Genomic DNA, 21,613 nt, shown 5'->3' with positions numbered 1-21,613 from the left:
GAGCAGAAACCCACACAAACACTGGGCTTATACAGAATCAGAAAAATAAGTTTTAGAAGTCTGTCAGGGTGTTTAAGATTCTGAAAGGCACTTACTGGGTCATACACTGCTGCTTCTTTAAATGCCTCAGCAGACACTTCATTGCCTATCTCACCTTTAAAAAAAACAAGAGACATCTTTATTTATTAATTATCACATATGACAAAGGCTATGTTGCATTTATATAAATGACAATAAACCATACTGACACAATCTCAGTTGCAAACATTATACATTCCAGTGTAACACAACTGTAGCTGCAAACATTATACATCACTTTTAACATATCCAGTCATTGTTAGTCCTGCCTTATTTTAAACCTGTTCCTCCTCTGCATACATTGATCCCACATTTCCCATTTTTCCTATGTAATTTGCTCCTACCCTTTTCTAAAGATTCTAGTTCCAGATGTTTTAATGATGGCAGTGAATAAAGGATCTGAAGAAGGTTTTACTGAAAGCGCTTATCCTAAGTTATTTTCGTTTGTCTTTTAAAAGTTTTATTAAATCACATATTTTATCGTGTCTATGGTGGTACGTCTGCAGGGTTGAGATTAGAGCTGCTTTAGTTTTATACATGTCAGGCATATGTTTATTAACCAGAGGAGAAGTTGTGGACAGTAATTAATAAAGAGTTGAAGGGTTTTATTTGAGAAAGGAAGAGGGCAATTATCAAGTGGGATAAGCTGAACCTACCAACAGGACAAGGTGATTTAGGATTATCTGATTTGAAGAGATATTTTAGAGTTACACAGTTTAGGATCTGATACATAACACAAGCAGAATGCTACAATTCGAAGTGGAAAGGGATGATGATGAATCGGGGGGGGGGGTAATTCAAGGAATACAGAAAGAATGGGATTTTGAACACAGATCCTTCAAGAGACCAACAGTTATACTGACCATTATATTCATAAAGTAGCAGAAAGTACACTAAGAACTAAGCCAACATGGAAATGGAGATTCTGCCGATAGGGATGACTGCAATTAGGGGTACAGAAAATAGACAAGAGGTGGGGAGAATTTGCTGGAGGAAGTTGGCAAATGAAGCAAGGTATTTGAAACAAATAATTAGAGATGGAAAGTTAATAGAATGGGAAAAGGCCAACAAAGACATTTAGATTGACTGGAGGTTAGTGACTGCCTTCCCTGCCAGGAATTGATATCAAGAGTACAAACAGAAATGGACAGTGGGATCTTAAATGAAAGACCTGCAATGGTTGAGTTTTAACTGAATCTAGAACAAAAGCTGCTGTTACAAATTGGATAATTAGTAGGTCATATAAAATATTTCACAAAAACTATAGGAATCAATCAGAAGAGGTCAGAAAATGTTGGGAAGAGAGATGGCTCAAGGACAGAACCCACATGGTTAGAATTGCTGGAGCCATGTCAGACTCCAAACCAGTTACAAGTGGTGTCCCACAAGGCTCAGTCCTGGGACCTCTCTTGTTTGGTATATATTTCTCGGAGGTACAGGCTAACACAGAAGGACTGTGGCTGACCAAGATGACTGCAAACTGGGCGCCATAATCGACTCTCCAGCCGACACAAGCATCCTCCAAAAGGGCCTCATAGAAACAGACAACTGGTGCCAGAGCCATGGCCTCAAGCTAAATGCCAAAAAGTGTATAGTCATCCCCTTTGGCAAAAACAAAGTGCCCATAAATTACCACATAGGTGGTAATCCATTAAGTACAGAAGAAGTAATTAGGGACCTGGGGACCCAAGTTGATAGCAATCTCTCATTTGACAACCACGTGGCCAAAGTGGTTAGAAAAACATTTTATATAGCCCACCTAATCATGAAGGGATTCACATCTAGATCAGGGGAGGTCATCGTGCCTCTTTACTCATCCCTCATCAGGCCCATAATTGAGTACAATGCCCCTTTTGGGATGTACCTTACCAGACACCTGCAGCAACTGGAAAGACCCCAAAAGTACCTCCCCAACAGGATCAAAGGGCTCAAACAGATACCATATGCTGCCCGGTTAAAGAAACTCCAGCTCTACTCAGTGGCATACCGCCTGTTCAGAGGCGATCTGTGCCTGACGTATAAAGCCATGTCCAACCCAGAATTAATGGACATGCTGCACCTCAGAAAATCCAAATCCCATCAAGCTACGCGTGCGAGAGACTTGAACCTCAGCACTGAAATAAATAGGACATGCTGGAGGGACAGATTCATAACCCAGAGGCTCCCTTCACTCTGGAATAAAATCCCAGTCCAGGTTAGGCAGAGTCCCTCATTGACTCTCTTCAAGAGGAATCTTGATGAGTGGATGGGAGATCATAGGTTTACCCCGGGTATCACTTCTGTGTCACTGTTAGACAGAGGCATAGTATACTAACCTCAAAAAAGGGCATAGCAAAATAAATTTAAAATGGGTGGCGAAAGCCAAACACATTCTGGCTAGGCTTATAAATGCCCTAGGGCAGATAGCCTAGTATGAACCTATGAACCTATGAAGCTCAGTACTGTATAAACCCTGTTCAACACACACTTCTGCACCAGTAGTTTAATATACACATGGCATATAATTTCCTTACATTTGTATGACAAGCATATGAATCATATTAATATTTACAAATGACATATGATTATTTACAAAATTCTAGATAGCTGGGCTGGCAGTGTCACAGTCTCCTTTGCAGCTCCATCCATATGTAAACCAGTTTCAAAGGTCACTTTATCTAAGTGGTTAAGGGAATGCATAAGCTTTATCTACAATAAGAAAAACTTCCAATTACCAACCCCAGTGAGAGTGCATTCTACAAAGGCAATAGCCTCATCTGCTGTTTTCCACTCAAGGGCTTCTGTGGATGAAATATGTGCAGCAGCAACCTGGGCTACTCCACATAACTTTATCACTCATTACAAAGTGGATCTGATCTTCAGGGGATGAGCATCCTTTTGCTCTATGGTGCTCAGGAATATCCTTCCATAAGGCCTCCCAAGATACAAGGTAGCTGGGGACTCTGTCCCATATATGTCAAGGATAAATGAAGACTGACAACATCAGATAAAGAAGTTCAATCTATGTTGTCGATCTTCATTTATCCTTGACACCCCACTCACTTTTCCCCTCCTTCAGACTCCTTGGAGGAATGGACTATAGTCCTGCTTATTTATTTCATGTATTACCTTGGACATAGCCTCTTCAACTGTTATAAAACTGTTTTTCTTCTCTTCCTTTATAGCTGCAAACTTGAGTTGTGGTAATCTAGAGAAGGACATTCTGGGTAAGGACTTAGCTTGAGACATTTTAGTTCTTGTGAGCTGTTATAGCGGCCGAGCCAGTTCTGAGAGTCGGAACTGAGTTCCCATATGTCAAGGATAACTGAAGATCAACAAGACAACACCACAGATGGAACATTATGGCAGGTGCATAACTTCTTTTTTTTACAACAGTAAGGCCTACAGACCAATTAGGAAAACACACAATAAGCTTTCAGTCAGCAGCCCACAACTCAAAATAGGTTTGCTACAACAAACGTTTGCCACAAGAGTACAGTGAGAAAACCCATTAATGTAAAAATGCTGGTTTTAGAGTTACGTACAGGGACACCACATAGTCTAGATACTACAGTCCTGTAAAACTAGCAAATACAATGTAATTAGGTACTGCAACAGCAGTGGAAACAGTTCAGCGTTGATAGTCTATTAATAAAAGTACTAGAAATATAGCAATTAATACAGAATTCTTATGAAGTACAAAAATAATCAGCAGAAGTGCAAAATGATACTTATTTTCACTCTTTTAGCAGCAGATGGTTTTAGATGCAGCAGATCTGTAACCCCCAGGTGAAGCAGCCAAACCAAGAGCAGTTCTGATGAATTGAGCAGAAACCCACACAAACACTGGGCTTATACAGAATCAGAAAAATAAGTTTTAGAAGTCTGTCAGGGTGTTTAAGATTCTGAAAGGCACTTACTGGGTCATACACTGCTGCTTCTTTAAATGCCTCAGCAGACACTTCATTGCCTATCTCACCTTTAAAAAAAAACAAGAGACATCTTTATTTATTAATTATCACGTATGACAAAGGCTATGTTGCATTTATATAAATGACAATAAACCATACTGACACAATCTCAGTTGCAAACATTATACATTCCAGTGTAACACAACTGTAGCTGCAAACATTATACATCACTTTTAACATATCCAGTCATTGTTAGTCCTGCCTTATTTTAAACTTGTTCCTCCTCTGCATACATTGATCCCACATTTCCCATTTTTCCTATGTAATTTGCTCCTACCCTTTTCTAAAGATTCTAGTTCCAGATGTTTTAATGATGGCAGTGAATAAAGGATCTGAAGAAGGTTTTACTGAAAGCGCTTATCCTAAGTTATTTTCGTTTGTCTTTTAAAAGTTTTATTAAATCACATATTTTATCGTGTCTATGGTGGTACATCTACAGGGTTGAGATTAGAGCTGCTTTAGTTTTATACATGTCAGGCATGTGTTTATTAACCAGAGGAGAAGTTGTGGACAGTAATTAATAAAGAGTTGAAGGGTTTTGTTTGAGAAAGGAAGAGGGCAATTATCAAGTGGGATAAGCTGAACCTACCAACAGGACAAGGTGATTTAGGATTATCTGATTTGAAGAGATATTTTAGAGTTACACAGTTTAGGATCTGATACATAACACAAGCAGAATGCTACAATTCGAAGTGGAAAGGGATGATGATGAATCGGGGGGGGGGGTAATTCAAGGAATACAGAAAGAATGGGATTTTGAACACAGATCCTTCAAGAGACCAACAGTTATACTGACCATTATATTCATAAATTAGGAGAAACTACACTAAGAACTAAGCCAACATGGTAAAGGAGATTCTTCTGATAGGGATGACTGCAATTAGGGGTACAGAAAATAGACAAGAGGTGGGGAGAATTTGCTGGAGGAAGTTGGCAAATGAAGCAAGGTATTTGAAACAAATAATTAGAGATGGAAAGTTAATAGAATGGGAAAAGGCCAAGAAAGACATTTAGATTGACTGGAGGTTAGTGACTGCCTTCCCTGCCAGGAATTGATATCAAGAGTACAAACAGAAATGGACAGTGGGATCTTAAATGAAAGACCTGCAATGGTTGAGTTTTAACTGAATCTAGAACAAAAGCTGCTGTTACAAATTGGATAATTAGTAGGTCATATAAAATATTTCACAAAAACTATAGGAATCAATCAGAAGAGGTCAGAAAATGTTGGGAAGAGAGATGGCTCAAGGACAGAACCCACATGGTTAGAATTGCTGGAGCCATGTCAGACTCCAAACCAGTTACAAGTGGTGTCTCACAAGGCTCAGTCCTGGGACCTCTCTTGTTTGGTATATATTTCTCGGAGGTACAGGCTAACACAGAAGGACTGTGGCTGACCAAGTTCGCAGATGACTGCAAACTGGGCGCCATAATCGACTCTCCAGCCGACACAAGCATCCTCCAAAAGGGCCTCATAGAAACAGACAACTGGTGCCAGAGCCATGGCCTCAAGCTAAATGCCAAAAAGTGTATAGTCATCCCCTTTGGCAAAAACAAAGTGCCCATAAATTACCACATAGGTGGTAATCCATTAAGTACAGAAGAAGTAATTAGGGACCTGGGAACCCAAGTTGATAGCAATCTCTCATTTGACAACCACGTGGCCAAAGTGGTTAGAAAAACATTTTATATAGCCCACCTAATCATGAAGGGATTCACATCTAGATCAGGGAGGTCATCGTGCCTCTTTACTCATCCCTCATCAGGCCCATAATTGAGTACAATGCCCCTTTTGGGATGTACCTTACCAGACACCTGCAGCAACTGGAAATACCCCAAAAGTACCTCACCAAGAGGATCAAAGGGCTCAAACAGATACCATATGCTGCCCGGTTAAAGAAACTCCAGCTCTACTCAGTGGCATACCGCCTGTTCAGAGGCGATCTGTGCCTGACGTATAAAGCCATGTCCAACCTGGAATTAATGGACATGCTGCACCTCAGAAAATCCAAATCCCATCGAGCTACGTGCGAGACTTGAACCTCAGCACTGAAATAAATAGGACATGCTGGAGGGACAGATTCATAACCCAGAGGCTCCCTTCACTCTGGAATAAAATCCCAGTCCAGGTTAGGCAGAGTCCCTCATTGACTCTCTTCAAGAGGAATCTTGATGAGTGGATGGGAGATCGTAGGTTTACCCCGGGTATCACTTCTGTGTCACTGTTAGACAGAGGCACAGTATACTAACCTCAAAAAAGGGCATAGCAAAATAAATTTAAAATGGGTGGTGAAAGCCAAACACATTCTGGCTAGGCTTATAAATGCCCTAGGGCAGATAGCCTAGTATGAACCTATGAACCTATTAGATATGCAGTTCACAAAGAATCAATGGGAGGATATATGTATGGCTCACAAATATGCAACAAAGTCTAGAATATTTAGGACTTTTGCCTAGAAGTGTTTGCATAGATACTTTTATACCCCAAGCAGACTCCTAAGAATTTTTCCTCAGGTACTTGGTAAATGTTGGAAGTGTGAGGGGGAAGAAAGAAGCAACTGGGAACATATGCTTTGGGAATGTAATGAATTGGTGAACTAGTAAAATTTCCCTACAAAGTAGTCTGCCAGGCATATTGGTCGAGCAAATGAGTGTAACTAAGGATTTTTTTTAAGCTTGGATACAGGATCTGAATTGTCTTGACATAGTAAGGCCCTGCTAAGTTTCACTCTAGTGGTTAAAAAAAGCAATTACTAGAAAAAATCAATTTAAACCAACTATACTTGAAGTAGTGAATATTATAACCTGGATAAAAGAACACGAAGTGGGATCTCTGGATAGGATTAGGAGTAAATTACAGAGAAAGAAATGGAAACTATTGGAACAATACATGCAGAAAATTGTTTTGGAGGAATTAAGTTTAAGAGAAGGCAAGAACTGAATACCTTATGTAATGTAATGATTATAGAATGTGTAAAAATATATGTGATGTATAATGTTTGTAAGTGTGAACTTGTTAATATGGGTTGATTACTTTTACATGAATGTAAATCTGCCTATGTCACAAGTTATAATTCAATAAAGGTTTTGATAAACTGAGGGGCTGCCAGCCCAGCCACATAGAATTTTATAAATAATTCTATCTCATTTTGAATATTAATATGATCCACAGGCTTGTGTTTTACAAATGTAAAGAAAACTGTGTTATGTGCTGAGCTTCAAAAATATAACCACAGTGCACCCTGCTGGAAGAAAGCTGATGAGTAAATCATTTTATGACTGATTTCAAGCTAGGAGATTGGATGTCTGGGCTAGGAAATTATTTATATTGTTGTAAGACAGAGACAATTACTAGGTTTTACACATAAAGTATGTTTTATTGTCGTGGCTTCCGGGCAGGTGCAGATTACAAAAAGAAATGTTAACATTTTAAATTATGTGAGCTTGGGAAACTTAAGTAGAAGTGTCAAGAATGATGTAATCTGAAATGACTCAGCAGGAATGTGTATTATCAATTTAAGACTTTCTCAGAGAGAAAGATTTAGCATCTTGTGTTTTGTTCTGAAGCTGACAACAACTCACCAGCACTTTGTCTTGTAAGCAGAATTCAGAACATAGTTTCTCTTAGGGACAGGTAGGAATACAGCCATATTAGTCTAGCTGTTCTCTATATTTATGTCAGACTATCCTACAATATTGTTTTAAAGTATTTTCCTGTGATTTCTGAACTCTCTATTAGCACTGTGTTGAATTGATGAGTATTGTCTTGTGTTTTTATTATTAAATATTTTTAAACCTTTCAGCTGTGGCTGTTTTGTGTAGAGATAATTTAAGTTCTCACTAGAGTACTTGCATGTATTTTGTGATACTGTACAAGCCACTCCAGTAGCCTTAGCACTGGGTTACACTTACTATTTGGATAACAGTAGTAGCACACAGTGGAACAGATCACCATTTGAGAAGGGTCTTATAGTAGCTGTTAAGTAGTGGTTGGAGGCAGTGATTTATACCTTATAGTCTGGGTAGGAGGGGGGTTAGCTGGAGAACCTGTGCCAGCCTTCTGCAAGAGTGCTGTGTGTTTGTATATAATTCATATCTCAAAGTGTGTCACCTATTTGGGCAGGGACACAAAGCACTGGCTGGACTGAGAGGGTGTTGGAGGTTTTGGCTTGACCACTCATCTGAGATCTGTACCCTATAGCTGTGCCAGTGGGGAATCTTATTAGGGATCTGGAGAGAAAGTGAGAAACCAGTCCCAGACTGACTGTGATCTCTGTGTGCTCTGAAGGGAAATTGTACTTTACTGTGTGTGTACTTATTATCCTCCCAATGTGGATACCCCTCACTGGTGCTAGTGGTGAGGATTGAGGCTCCTTGATTACTGGGCCAGTGTGCGGGCATCACACAGTGCCTCCTTGAATAACTCATCGAAGAAAGTGCTACTGGGTTACCCTTGAAGAGCTGCACTTGTTACTCATGTGGCTTATTTATTTAACAGAATATGCCTGGGACTTAAACAGGCGTGAGAGATGTGCATAGGCCTCACCAGTAAGGGATGGTATAGCATAACTTGATATTTGTTGGTGTGAGTGGACCTCTGTCAGACTGTCTATCTTGATGTGGTACACTTACTGGGCTCAATACAATAACACTGTAATTAAATGACAGTCTTTGTGTCTGTCATTTATTAATTTAGAAGGCTGTGGGTAACAGCTGCAAATACAGTGAAGGACAAAAAGTTGGCATGCAAAAGTATAATTTAATTAATTAATTAATTTAATATTTGTTTACTGGGAAAGTCTGACTTGGAACAAAGCCAATTTTCAGCGGAGGCCAGGGGAAAAATACTCCAGACACACGTCTTTGTAACGTGGGAGGAAACCGGCACACCCGGAGGAAACCCACAAACGCAGGGAGGGCATGCAGACTCTGCACAGAAGGCACCCCAGCAGAGAATCGAACCGAAGAACCTCTTGCTGTGAGGCAACAACGCAACCCTGCACCATCAAAGTAATGATTAAACCTTGTAAAAGAAATACTTGAAAGTATACTACTGTTGTGTGATAACAGCTTTGATGGGGACCATCAAGCTGGTTTGCTTGCAGCCCTTAAAATTTGTATCTCTGGCCTTATTGAGATGCATACTATAACAGTGCTTTACTGCAACATTTTTATGGTGTAAAGGATGAAAGAACTTTGTTCAAAATGGCATGAGGAATGTCATGATTTTGCTTCATTTATTCTTTCTAGGTGCTTTTTGCCTCTGTATCTGCCAGCCATCAAACCTCCCATGTGGTCTTGAACCTTTTTTCCCCCTCAACACTGGCGACTCCCCACTGTGAATGTAAGGGACGATCACAGGGGCTACTGTCCAGGCAGTCATGCAGGTGGTATTTAGCTTTACCACCATTCCAGCAGTGAGGATGTTTCTGTTTGGAGAACTAGCACCTCTCCTGGAGATTGACATGAGTACCTGTTTACCATTACAGCAGGACAGCCTGAGCTCTATCCTTGTACATTTGTGTCCCCCATGGTAATAATGGCTACTATCAACATTTTCAACAGAGTTTATATTCCCCAGTCCTGGCCATTTCTGTGTTGTAAAAGTCTCTGTTAATATGGTAAATCAGACAACAGGAAGCCACCTCTCCCTCCAACAAGAATGAGTGAGCTAACATATGCCACTCACTGCCACACTGTTCTGTCTGTTGCTTTCAGTGCTCGAGATGCAGTTTGAACCCACAGAGCCAGGTTCATACACAGAGCTTTATCCTACTTGCCACATAGTATTCCGTGCTTCATCCATTTTATTTTACTTTATTTTGCTGACTGGGTTAGTCCTATTACAATTGTGCCCTATTTCCAGGGGAGAACTAAAGTGTATTTATACAAGCAGAGGAGAATTTGGCCACGACATTGGAGAAACTCCCCTGTTCTTCTGTAAGTGATATGGGATTTTTCACATTCACTTACACTACCAACAATTCAGATAGAAGGGATTGTCGTATAAAGACTATTTAAACAGCAAAATGACAACATTAAAACTGTTATGAAATATTTTTCTAGGTGTTTTTTCTGCTGCCATGCCTGTGCACCATCGCGCCTCTGTAAAACCACTTGCCATTTGGATGACAGCCCTGATTTCCATTCACTTCTCTCCAGGCTGAGAGTCACCAAATCCCATTCTTCCCCAATTGGGTGAGAAGTCTGTGACAATCTTCTTCCTGTCAACTATGATGGGATTTTTACTTAAGACCACAACCTTGCTCTTTTGGTGGTGACACAGGCACCCACATCACCAAGGAAGCTAATAATGCTTATACATGCCCCTTGCCACAGTCTCTGGCATCGCCACTTGAGTAGCCATACCTGTATCACTGGTATGGTGTCAGTGACTGGCCTCAACCCACCCATGCAGCAGGATTGCCATCAGCAAGGGAGCCATCAAAATTCCTCAGGTGGGTGAGCTAGAATTAAGATGCACTTTTTTCCACTGCCCCACCCAGCTTTTCCAACTCCCAAATTGCTAATTGAACTTGGGCACTTACTGTGATGTAGGTGACCCATCTCTGGGCAGCAAAAAAATACAGGATATTTGATAGGAATTTTTATTTTTATTTTAAGCCTTGGGATGCTTCCAAAATTCTAACACAAATGCTCAGGTCCATAACACATATATAGATAAAGTTGTGATTGTGACACAGGTTTAAGTTATGATCTAGGCACTGGAGAAGCTGACTGGGGAAAGGTGGAAGTGAGTAACAATGCCAAGTCAACCATCAGGGATGGAGAGAGGTGGCAAGGTCTGCTGTTTTACTGGCACATATCAGTGCCAGAGTGTTGCAGTAAAGCAATACAAGGTGCTAGAGAGAACCTCCCACCAAGCAGTAAATTTGTATATTACAGCCAGAGTAGGAACATGCTAAGTGGGTATGGCCTGTACTGTTGGAATCCTGCAGACTAGGCTGCTCTGGGGCAGTGAGAATTTGATTAAATGCAAGCACCATGTTTGCCATGGATTATACTGCTGTCTCGTAGGATCATAGGAAGTTAATAGACTATTAGCCCATCTTCTGACAAGTCAGCACCCAATGCCCCTGTCCAGCAGGTGGAATCCCAGGGCTGTATTATCTGTTCCCCATCCAGTTATCCAGCTTACGCTTTAAAAGGGTTAATGAGGTACTCTGCTTGAAGTGGAGAGGGAATCTATTCCACAGAAAGGGGAGTCTCTGGGACACAAATCTGTCCCACCAAAAAGTCCTATTGATGTCACAGACCAGGTAGAGGTTGTTTATGCCAGTTACTCAAGTGGAGCTTGACTTGAGGATATGCAGCAGTCCCATCAAGGCAGGGTCTGCGATTGCTTTGTATGCCAGACAGAGGTCACCTTTGATGAGTTTGTATGAGACAAGAGTAGAGGGACAGGGCTTTTAGCCTATCTGTGTAGGATAGATGTTTGAGACCTTTTCTCCTGATGAGGAACCTCTGTGGTCTCTCCACATCCATGTGCTGTGTGAGGTACATGCTGAAAGGGGTGTTGTACTCAATAATGGGTCTTACAAGGGAAGAATTCATGGGTACCAGAAACAATTTGGGTGCCCAAGTCCCTCATGACTGATTGCGTGCTTAGGACCTTGTTAGTAATGTGATAATTTGTGGGGATGTCAGTCTCCCCAAAGGGAATGATGATGCATTTTTTGGCATACAGTTTCAGGCCAAGCTTCTGGCACCAGTCATTTGTTTGGTTGAGACTCTTTTGGATGATGTCCACATCACTACGAGAAGTGATGATAGCACCCAGCTTGAAGTCATCTGCAAACTCGGTCAGCCATCGCCTACTGGTTTGGCCTGCACCTCAGAAAAGTACATCTCAAACAACAGAGGCCCCAAGACCGATTCCTGGGATACACCGCTCGTTATGGGTCTAGTCTCTGCATGAGGTGGGTTCCCTAGTTTTGACTAGGTGGGTTCTATAAGTCTGCCAGTTTGCTACCCATCCTTCCTTTGTCGGCATAGTTAGTTGTTACCTTACTCTAAGTTGCCCACTTGGTAGTGTCCCTAGTGGGGAACAGGAAGCAGAATTCCCACAGGAAGAGTCAAAAACGAACATCCCAGTTGGCTGGCTGATTAATCAGAATGGTTCGGTGGAAACAAAGATTGAATAAAAAAATCCTTTATCATCAGTTTTGAATAAATTCTTCCTAGGCATCAATATAAATGCACTTAATATCTAAAAATTCTTACCGCTGTTCAGACAACATCCCATTTTAAAAGAAAACATAATTAAAGTGAAAAATATAATAAGAACTATTAATGTCTGGTCCAGACGTGGAAAATATCAATAAGACCCAGAATCAGTGACAACACCAGAAATAATCAGGGGCACTTTTCAAAAATATACTTAACTTACACAACTCACACAAGAAAAGAATATCAATTAGCATGCATTTTCTTAATGATTTTATTTAAGAAATGTCATCACACCCCTTTTCTTCCTAAACCGCCAGTTTTAGAGGAATCAGAAGTCACAGAGCAACCGTATTAATCAAAATCAGCGACATTTGAGAAACAAGCATATCGTTATCAAAATCTGAAACACTCAACCTACTACAACGTTAGAAAACACGAGAAAAAAAAAGCGCGAACACCTACACACAGTAAATCTTTTCTACATCATCCATGGAGTCCGTCTTTTTGAAGAAATTAGCATTTGACCCGGAAGTGAAAATTTCAATTCTTTCCTGTCCCGGGCCGGCAAGATGGCGACTGACACGCAGGTTTGTGGTGTGGAATAACTGTCTGATTCATGGATATTGAATAATGGAAATATGTTGGGTGGCTGTTGTGTCCTATAGGGATTGGAAAATGGGAAGTTTGGGGCTACCGTGCTTCAGGCTATTGAAATATGTGTTACAGGTTGTAATAGAAGGATTGTAATATGTGCAAGGTAATTTCACCAGTATGTTGCACTGTGTCTGAGTCTTGGACTGGTGTTTTGTTTACAAATTGGGTCCGCCTGGGAGAAGCATTACAGAGTCTCTTGGAAGGAAGGATCTTAACATTACCTTTGATTACCAAGCGTAGTCATGTACTTTACTTATTACTGTTCAGTTTTTTGAGTGAGACTGGGAGTAACAGTTCTTTATATGACTGTATTTGAGATGCATGACTGTAATGTGGTGTCTTCAGTCGCAGGGGCGTGATACTGCTATATGTGTCTTAAAGTTATTATGCGTGTATGTGGTACTGAAGAGTTACTGGCATTTCCGCATGACCAGTTTAAGACAATATGATTTTTTTTAGGTGTCAGAAACTCTGAAGAAATTTGCTGTAAAAGTGACTTCAGCCAGCGTGAAGGAACGGCAAACTGTGTTAAGTGAATTGAAAACATGTGTAACTGCTAAAGGTAAACCATTTGTTTTTGTCATCCAGTTCCTTGTTTTGGCCTTTCGTGTTGCATATGTTTAGCTGACCTCTTTCAGAAGTTGGAAGAGATGTAAGATAATTCTTGCTTTGTTGGCTAGTGAAATCGAAACATGATTTTCATAAAGTTTGTTGACATTGATACTGTGATGTGGAGATGGAGTTTTCATTCTGTGATTCTTATTCTGTAAGTGAGCTTTTAGAAGTTATTAAAGCTTCGTTTGTTTCTAATGTTGCCATTTTGAGAGGAGACCAAAGTAATTCCATAATATGTTTTCTGAAAAATGTTTAAATCTTCTTCTTTTTTTCTGATGCTATACCGTTTCTGGAATTCTTATGATCAGTTTATACTGTCACCTGGGTCTTTTCACATTTGTAATTCAACAGGTGTTTTAAGAAGTGGTAGTTTTTCTAACACATTATGCATCAGTGGTAACCCTTTTTGTTTTTTGATTAAAGACCAGAAGATGTGATGTCAGAATAAGAAGTGAGGTTTTTAGTTGACATCTTGTCAAAAGTGGAAACTTGTTTCCTTGCTTAAAATTCATAACTGCTGTGGGAGTACCTCAATTGTGTGCATTTCACACGTCATTAGACTGTCACAGTTTTCTAAGTAGTGTTTTGCTTGAAAATACTTCCCTGTCTCTATTTTAATCAATCGTACCATAACAGAAGGCTGTGTCCCAATCCTTTGGAAAGTCTCTCATATCATCCCATTACATAAGGGTGGCAACTTAAATGACCTCTCTAACTTCCGTCCCATAGCCTTGCTTTCCCCTTTAGCAAAAATCATGGAAAGATGTATACATAGGCAATTACTTAATCACCTCCTCCAAAACAATTTCCTAGCAGACAGTCAACATGGTTTTAGACCTCATCACAGTACTACTACTGCGCTCTTGTCTTTCACTGACCATATTAATAGAAATCAGAATAACGACTTACTGTCCTCTGCTCTATTCTTAGACCTCTCTAAAACCTTTGATATGGTCAACTCTTACTTAGCATCTTGAAATCTCTTGCTTTGGACTCTCGGGCTATCCAGTGGTTCTATTCCTACTTAAATAATAGACAACAAGCAGTGCTATGGGAAAATCACTTATATCTTCTTCCTATCAAAATAGGTGTACCACAAGGCTCAATACTTGGACCTCTCCTCTTTTCTATTTTCATAAACAACCTAAATAAGTCCCTTCCTCAATCAATCTGTATTCAATATGCCGATGATTCAACACTCATATGCTCAGCTTCTTCCATAAATGACCTTCAAAATATCACTCAAAAAGCTTTCACAGCAGCCGAAAACTGGTTCCAACAATATTGCCTCTTACTGAATCCAAAAAAGATTAAACTATTACTATTCGCTCCATCACATAAGTCATTCTCTCTCTCTCCTTCAATATATCCTCTAACAATGGCACCATAATATCCCCTGATCCTACGACCAAACTTCTTGGTGTCACAATAGACCACAACCTCAACTTTGATTCCCATATTAACTTAACTATCAAATCAATCAATAGAAAACTTGGATCTCTCTACAGACTTAAACCCTTCCTCACTCCTTCAGCCAGAAGTACTTTAGCACAAACCCACCTACTCTCTACCCTATTTTATGCCTCTCCAATCTATACAAACCTAACTAAAAGTAACCTCAACAAACTAGCAACAGCTTACCATAACATAGCCAGATTTGCAACAGGAGCCCCATTTCGTACCCACCATTGCTCTAATCTCAAACAGCTAGGCTGGCTAGAATTACAAAATCATATACGACTTCTGCAACTGACCATTACCCACAAAATCTTTCATCAGCCCACTAATACCACTATACTCTGTTCCCTTATTACCCCATATAAAAACATCTCTTCCCTACGCTCTGCTACCAAACTACTAGCTGCCTCCAACAAGTCCAACAACAAAGCTGGGGATAGTCTGATCTCCAACTGTACTGCACCCATCTGGAACAAACTTCCAAGTGAACTTATGTCTATTACCTCTTTACCTACTTGCAAGAAGCATATAAAATCATGGCTTTATTCCCAGTGTCTCTGCCCTTGTTCTAACCCTGACTAATCCTTTTTTGTTCCATGCCTTTTCCTTTCTCCTGCTAGCTATAACAAGATATTCTCTTACTGTTTCTTTACTTCTCTTTTAATCTTGGATTCTCAATACCACTATGATGGATGGATGTTTAAAAGGAGAATCTAATGTACTTTTTTCTGTTGATGCTACTAGTAGTTTTAGACTTTTATGAAAATGTTATGTACTACAGTCTGTCTGTTAAATACACCCTCTGTACAACTATGTTTGTAAAATTATGTCTTACTGTGGAGCTTTTCTTCCCGGGCCTCTACTGAAAATGGACATGAATCCAGCTAGACTAGCCCGGTCAACAAATGTAAAATAAAAAAATAAATATTTAGTGAATGTTAGCAGCTGTTTCTCTAGTAATTGAATAATCTTGCAAGGTGTACATTCTAGTTATTTTGTATATACTGGGTTGTTAAACTGAGTCAGACACATTTTCATTGACATCCCTGACAGTGTTGTCATAACATCTGGTATCGCTAAATTTTCCTTTTTAGCTCTTCTTGTCCTTATCATTTTAGTTGCTGTTGTTGATGGAGAAAAACATATCCATTCATTTTTTCCACAGATTTTCCAGAAGCTGCAGTACGAGGACTGTGTAAACTGTTTTGTCTGACTCTGCATCGGTACAGGTGAGAGCTTTAAATGTATTTGAAGGCTTTTCATTTGTTGCAAGTCAGAACTATATGAAGTTGATTAGCAGCATTCCACTGGAATAATTGTTATTGTTTGTGCACCTGAATACAGCTACATAGGTGGGTTGGATGTGGAAACTTTGTTGCTGTTTTGTGAAAGAGAACTAAAAATTAAAATCATGGTATTTTTAAAATGCTGTGATGGATTTTGTACTCTGCATTGTTTGCGGTTGCTGTAAATTTTGAGCACTGATTCTGCCTTTTGCAATCCATTAGTTGCTAAGGATTTTGAGACAGAAGAGGTGATTGTTTAGAAATATTGGATATAGCATGTTACAGAGCATGCAGGTGAAATAGAGTTGGAAAATATTTGATACGGAAATTTGACGTCTGTGAGTGGTGCTGTGGAAGATGTGCAGTGGTAGGGCGTGGCAATATTTTGATTTTGGTTATTGGCTTTGCAGATCTTTTTTGTAGTGTCTTGCTTGTAGGTACTGTTAAAGCTTCGAATTTTTAAGAAACCGCAGTTGCTTGAAAATGTAACCATTTTATTGTTTGTATTACAGCATGCCTTGCTTATCTTCAGGATCTCCATCTTTTACATGGTGGCAGAAAATGATCTTATACTGAAGATATGAGAAAGTCATAAATATGAGAGTTGCTTGCATATAATTTGATTTCTGCATCCCTCTTGCTTATTGTGAATCTTGGTTTGTTGGCTGCTGCAGCCCGAAGTTCATTATTAACATGAGCAGTTATGACTGTGTTGTGAGGGATGGTTGTTTATCCTGTATGTGTGTGTGTATGGATGGCCTGAAATGTTGACACGTCAAAAGTGTGTTGTTTTTTAAACAAGAAATATCTGTGTCACAAATCAATCATATATTTATATAAATAACAAACTATATTGATATAATTTTAGTTAAACATTGTACATCACTTGTAATCTACTTAATCGTTGACAGTCAAACATTACATAGCTCATTCAAATCATGCCTTCTTTTAAAACTCATTCTTAAATGTATTTATTGTTCCCACAATTCCCTTTTTTTATATGTAATTTGCTCCTATCATTCTGTAAAGATACCGATTCCAGTTGTTTTATCTCTGTTACTATATTTACTACTACAAGTACAGTTGATTTAGACTTTGATTTTATTTTTTGTATCATAGCTCAAAAAAATCATTTCCCTAGATAAACCAGTTTGCTCACCCAATGTCAGAGTAGTCTGCCAACTCATTACCCTCCCAGAAGTGTTCCTAATTACCTCCTCTTCCCCATCGATCTGAGAAACAAAATTGTCTGGAGTCCACACGTTGAAAATGTTGGTGAAACGTTGACATAATTGTACATAATATTGCAGTTAAGTATTTAAAGAAGACTAATAAGTTTCAGAACAGCTCCACCATTAGTGAAATATTTCTCTTCATTTGTTAACCAAGTAAATCCACTAAGCCCAGTTGCCTCTTTACAGGGGTGACCAAGGAGCTCTGATTAACTGACTTTAACAGTTGGCAAGTGGGGTTGAAGGAATTCAAACCCAGGACTACATAATGAAGCTACTCTAGCAGCTCATAACATAAATGGAAAGTTGCTTTTATGTTACATTTTTGTTGCTGACACTGAGTTTGTTTTTAAATTATTTTGAGGGTTTCCATTTCTTCTGCTTGCCCTTAACTTGTATATGCATACTCCTTAATGAGAACTTTTTACAACCACTATTTTTGTTGAGCAGTTATAACCTTTAGTATTTTTATGCTTTTATTTCTTTACAGATTATTTGGGCTACTTGGCTGTGGTTACTTGCCAGCAACCAATGGGAGACTATCTTCCAACTGCTTAGTTACTAGGTACTCTAAAGAGTCCTGCTTTTACAGCTAGTCTGTTAATGCAAACTTGAAAAAAAAGGCATTAAAGGTGCCTTTTCACTTTCAGGGTTGGAGTTTTAAGGCTGGGTTTAGAGTTGGGGGTTGTTCATCTTTGCCCGTTTCCCACAAACTGTGATAAGTTTTCTCTGCCATTCAGTAAGACAGACTATGCAAAGAAGGTACACTACAAGTAATCATCAACAATGGTCCACGCACCCTTTTTATCTGTAACCCTGAGGTCATGATAGAGCAGCATGGAAGTATAAAACAAACGGTTGTGTACAAGGTAGTTTTGTCATTACATGAGACTTGAAGATGTAAAAGGATTGCTGTCAGCAGAATTTAGAAATGCATGTTATTCAGTGACAAAATAATAGTTTTGGTAAACAAGCCTCTAAATTTTTGAGGGCTGTAATAAACTTGACGACAGCATTTATGTCTGATCTGCTAACCGTTGGTATTTGTCTGGTTTACCTATATTTTGTTTTAATAATTATTTTAAAAATGTGTGTAAATTTGATATTCAATGTTTTCAAATGACTTCTCTGAGAGGTATTTAAATTTGTGCTTTGGTGTTTATTGCTGTTTTGTGCTGTTTATTCTGCAAGCCTGTACATATTGGGCTACTCTTAATTTTTGGATTCAATTTTAACTAAGTGCGACTTCTTTTGTAAGACTTTTTTAGTATGATCTACTTTACTGAAAACTATAATGCTGAGCACACAGATTTTTTTTTTTTTTATGCCGTGCTAAATGTGCTGATTATGTGCGAAATGTGTAATAATGTTTCAGTAGTTTAAGAATGCACTATTTTTCCTGGTATTTCCTACTTGGATTCTTTTTTGTTTATGTTGTGGTACTATGTGCAGTGTGTGTTTAAATCTGATATTCCCTGCATGGTGTGTGGAGTGGTATTGCAGTTCTGTGTTGTTTAACAGTGTTTGTATAGAACCTTGTATTCAGAAGTGCTAATCGTTGTATCTTCTCTTGCATTTAGACTGATTTGACTCTGTTCCCCACATGGTTTAAAGGAAAGTGTTGTTTAACTGGTACCATTATGCACAATTTTGCACACATTGTTCAGGTTGGTGTGACAGTTTTGGGGGTATTTGTGAAAAATTGTAGGATTATTCTCAAGTTCCCCACACAGTTTGCAACTAGGTCTTGCGTTGTGTAGAATTTCCTTATTTTTATATTCCATATGTTGCTTGTTTGCAGCAGTATTCCAGAACTTTGAGAAGAATATGTTTGAGTCTTGTATTCCTCAAGTAGTTTGTTTGGAGTGATTGTATTTTGTTGTGCAGCTTATTTTTGGTATTTTCTGCAAATGTGTTTAACAGTGCCGTAATTTTTATATTCCCACCTTTGGTTGCTTGTTTCTTGGACTGATTACGGCTCCTGTTTGTTTCCACAGAGATGCAACTTCTCGGAGGGCACTGCAATTGGTCATTGAACAACTTGCAGAGTCCCATCCAGAGCCCACTGCTAAGAACCTGCTTGCCTCCCTCCATGCATCTGGAATTTGCTGTAAAAATGGGTTACCAAGGTAAGGAAGTGTCATTGGGACCAGGTAAGCACAAAGATTGGGGCACTTGTAGCTGTCCCTTCTCGTTTCCTGCTTGTTTAGCATGAGTCTGCATACTATTGTTTTTTACTCTTGCTCCGCTTACATAGATGTCTTTCTTTGTGTTAATACTTGGGTGGGCAGAAACACAGTGGCTCAGTGGTAATATCTTGGCCACATGGTTCTATGGTGGATGTTCATTAATGATTTCTGCACCACTGTCTTTGTAGAGTCTGCATGTCCTGCCTTTGTTTGGGTTTTTTTCTGATGATCCAGTTTCCTTCCACCTCCCAAAAACTTGCTGACTTGAGTTGTCCACATTTTTGCCGTTGTGGCCTGGGACATGGTTTAGTAAAGGGCCTTGGTCCAGGTCGGTTTCCAGTTTTTGCAAATAATAGTTAAGTACAGTGAATGAATGAGTGAATCTTTATGCAGAGTCTCACTTGGATGAGAGAGCAAATGTTCTGTTACCCACTGTTGAACACCTTGTTAGAGAACGGAATGTCCGCATTCCCTTGAGCATTAAATATGGTGTATCTGCCTTCACACCAGAGGCAAATCTGGATTCTGTGGCTCCATTGCATGTGTTACTACACATTATCTGGATAAAGCTGTGAGATTTTAGAATTTCTGTGGTAGCATTAGGTTCTTGGGGAATCTTTCCTCTCCTGGGGTGTTATTGCTCCCCAGTTCCCTTTTTTCAGCCACGTTGTCTTGAGATGTACGTGGAGGTGCAGTTATCTAGGAGTCATCAATTGTTCCGGGTAAGATGGGACTGTATGTTTGCCCCCATGGATGGGGAGTGTGCAAAACTGAGAGCGATATCCATGAGCATGGACCATTGTTGATTTCCTGCTTTTTCCTGGATTAAACAGGATCTAGAGCAAACAGAGCTCATAGATGTGCTTGTGATGGGTTTACGTCTGATGTGGGGTGTGTGACTGCATGTTTGTTTCTGTTGTATTGACTGTCTCAAATTGTATCCGCATAGTTAAATTGTCTGCTTCTGTGTGACTTGCATATATGTGTGCAGATTTATTAAACCTGAAAACAATGACATGGATACACATACATAAACCTGGTTAAACCTGAAAGCAATGACACGGATACACCTACATAAACCTGGTATTTTCATGCAGTCAGCACACATGCTTCCTTTCTGACAGTTCAGTGACACGGACACACACACACACACACACACACACACACACAGACCTGGTATTTTCATGTAGTCAGCACACATGCTTCCTTTCTGACAGTTCAATGACACAGATACACACAAACGTGGTATTTTCATGCAGGGAGCACACATGTTTCCTTTCTGACAGTTCAATGACACGGATACACACACATAAACCTGGTATTTTCATGCAGGGAGCACACATGCTTCCTTTCTGACAGTTATCATTCACTCTGACATTACATAAATTGCTCCATTCCTTCCTACCTCACTTCTCAGCATTATTCAGCATGCATTCTTCCCACAGATTGCATTTACTTCTATGTAGTTTCCTCTTTTCTTTTTCTAAAGATCCCACCTCCAGTTCTTTCGTCCTTTTTTTTTTTTTTTTTTTTTTGTTAACAGTGTTTAGAACTTTAACTTTAGATGTTGATTTCCCTTTTGTGGTAATTTTGTTTTTTTTTTTTTTTTTTTTTCTCAGCCAGTAACACTAAAGTGGCATTACTTTGTCTTTGTACTTCTATGCTCTGCAGTCCTTCCTTTTTTTATGTACTGTAGTAACCAAGCCTCAACCTATGAGGGCCAAATATGTACCGTGTCCCTTATCTTATTATCTTTTATTATTGTGTGGTCTGGTAATCTGAATGTATCTATTTCCATTTCTCTTATCTAGTTAGAAGTAATATAACCATTTTTTAAACTACTTCTGTTATTTCTTGACCATGTTTTATGACTGGTAAAATATGTCCTGTCTGCATCCCTGTATAAATATATTTCATATCTATGCTTCCTAGTGATTTTACAAAATGTCTTCATAAATCTA

At 39.3% G+C, this 21,613-nt stretch overlaps 1 protein-coding gene across 1 annotated transcript in view; it reads left to right on the top strand.

The window, feature by feature from the left end:
- Positions 1-12,724: 12,724 nt before the first annotated feature.
- GCN1 (GCN1 activator of EIF2AK4) overlaps positions 12,725-21,613 on the top strand; it is a gene marked incomplete in the record, with an annotated part of 2,100,248 nt that continues 2,091,359 nt past the window's right edge. The window contains 4 exon segments of the mRNA XM_044068902.1: positions 12,725-12,805; positions 13,332-13,434; positions 16,111-16,174; positions 19,461-19,592. Coding sequence (XP_043924837.1) covers positions 12,788-12,805; positions 13,332-13,434; positions 16,111-16,174; positions 19,461-19,592 — 317 coding nt within the window.

Source organism: Protopterus annectens, chromosome 4.part0 (genome assembly GCF_019279795.1).
Source record: "Protopterus annectens isolate FY-2018-M chromosome 4.part0, PAN1.0, whole genome shotgun sequence".
Lineage (NCBI taxonomy): Eukaryota > Metazoa > Chordata > Ceratodontiformes > Protopteridae > Protopterus > Protopterus annectens.
Note: the sequence above shows the minus strand (reverse complement) of the source record. Positions and strands in the feature narration are given on the sequence as shown.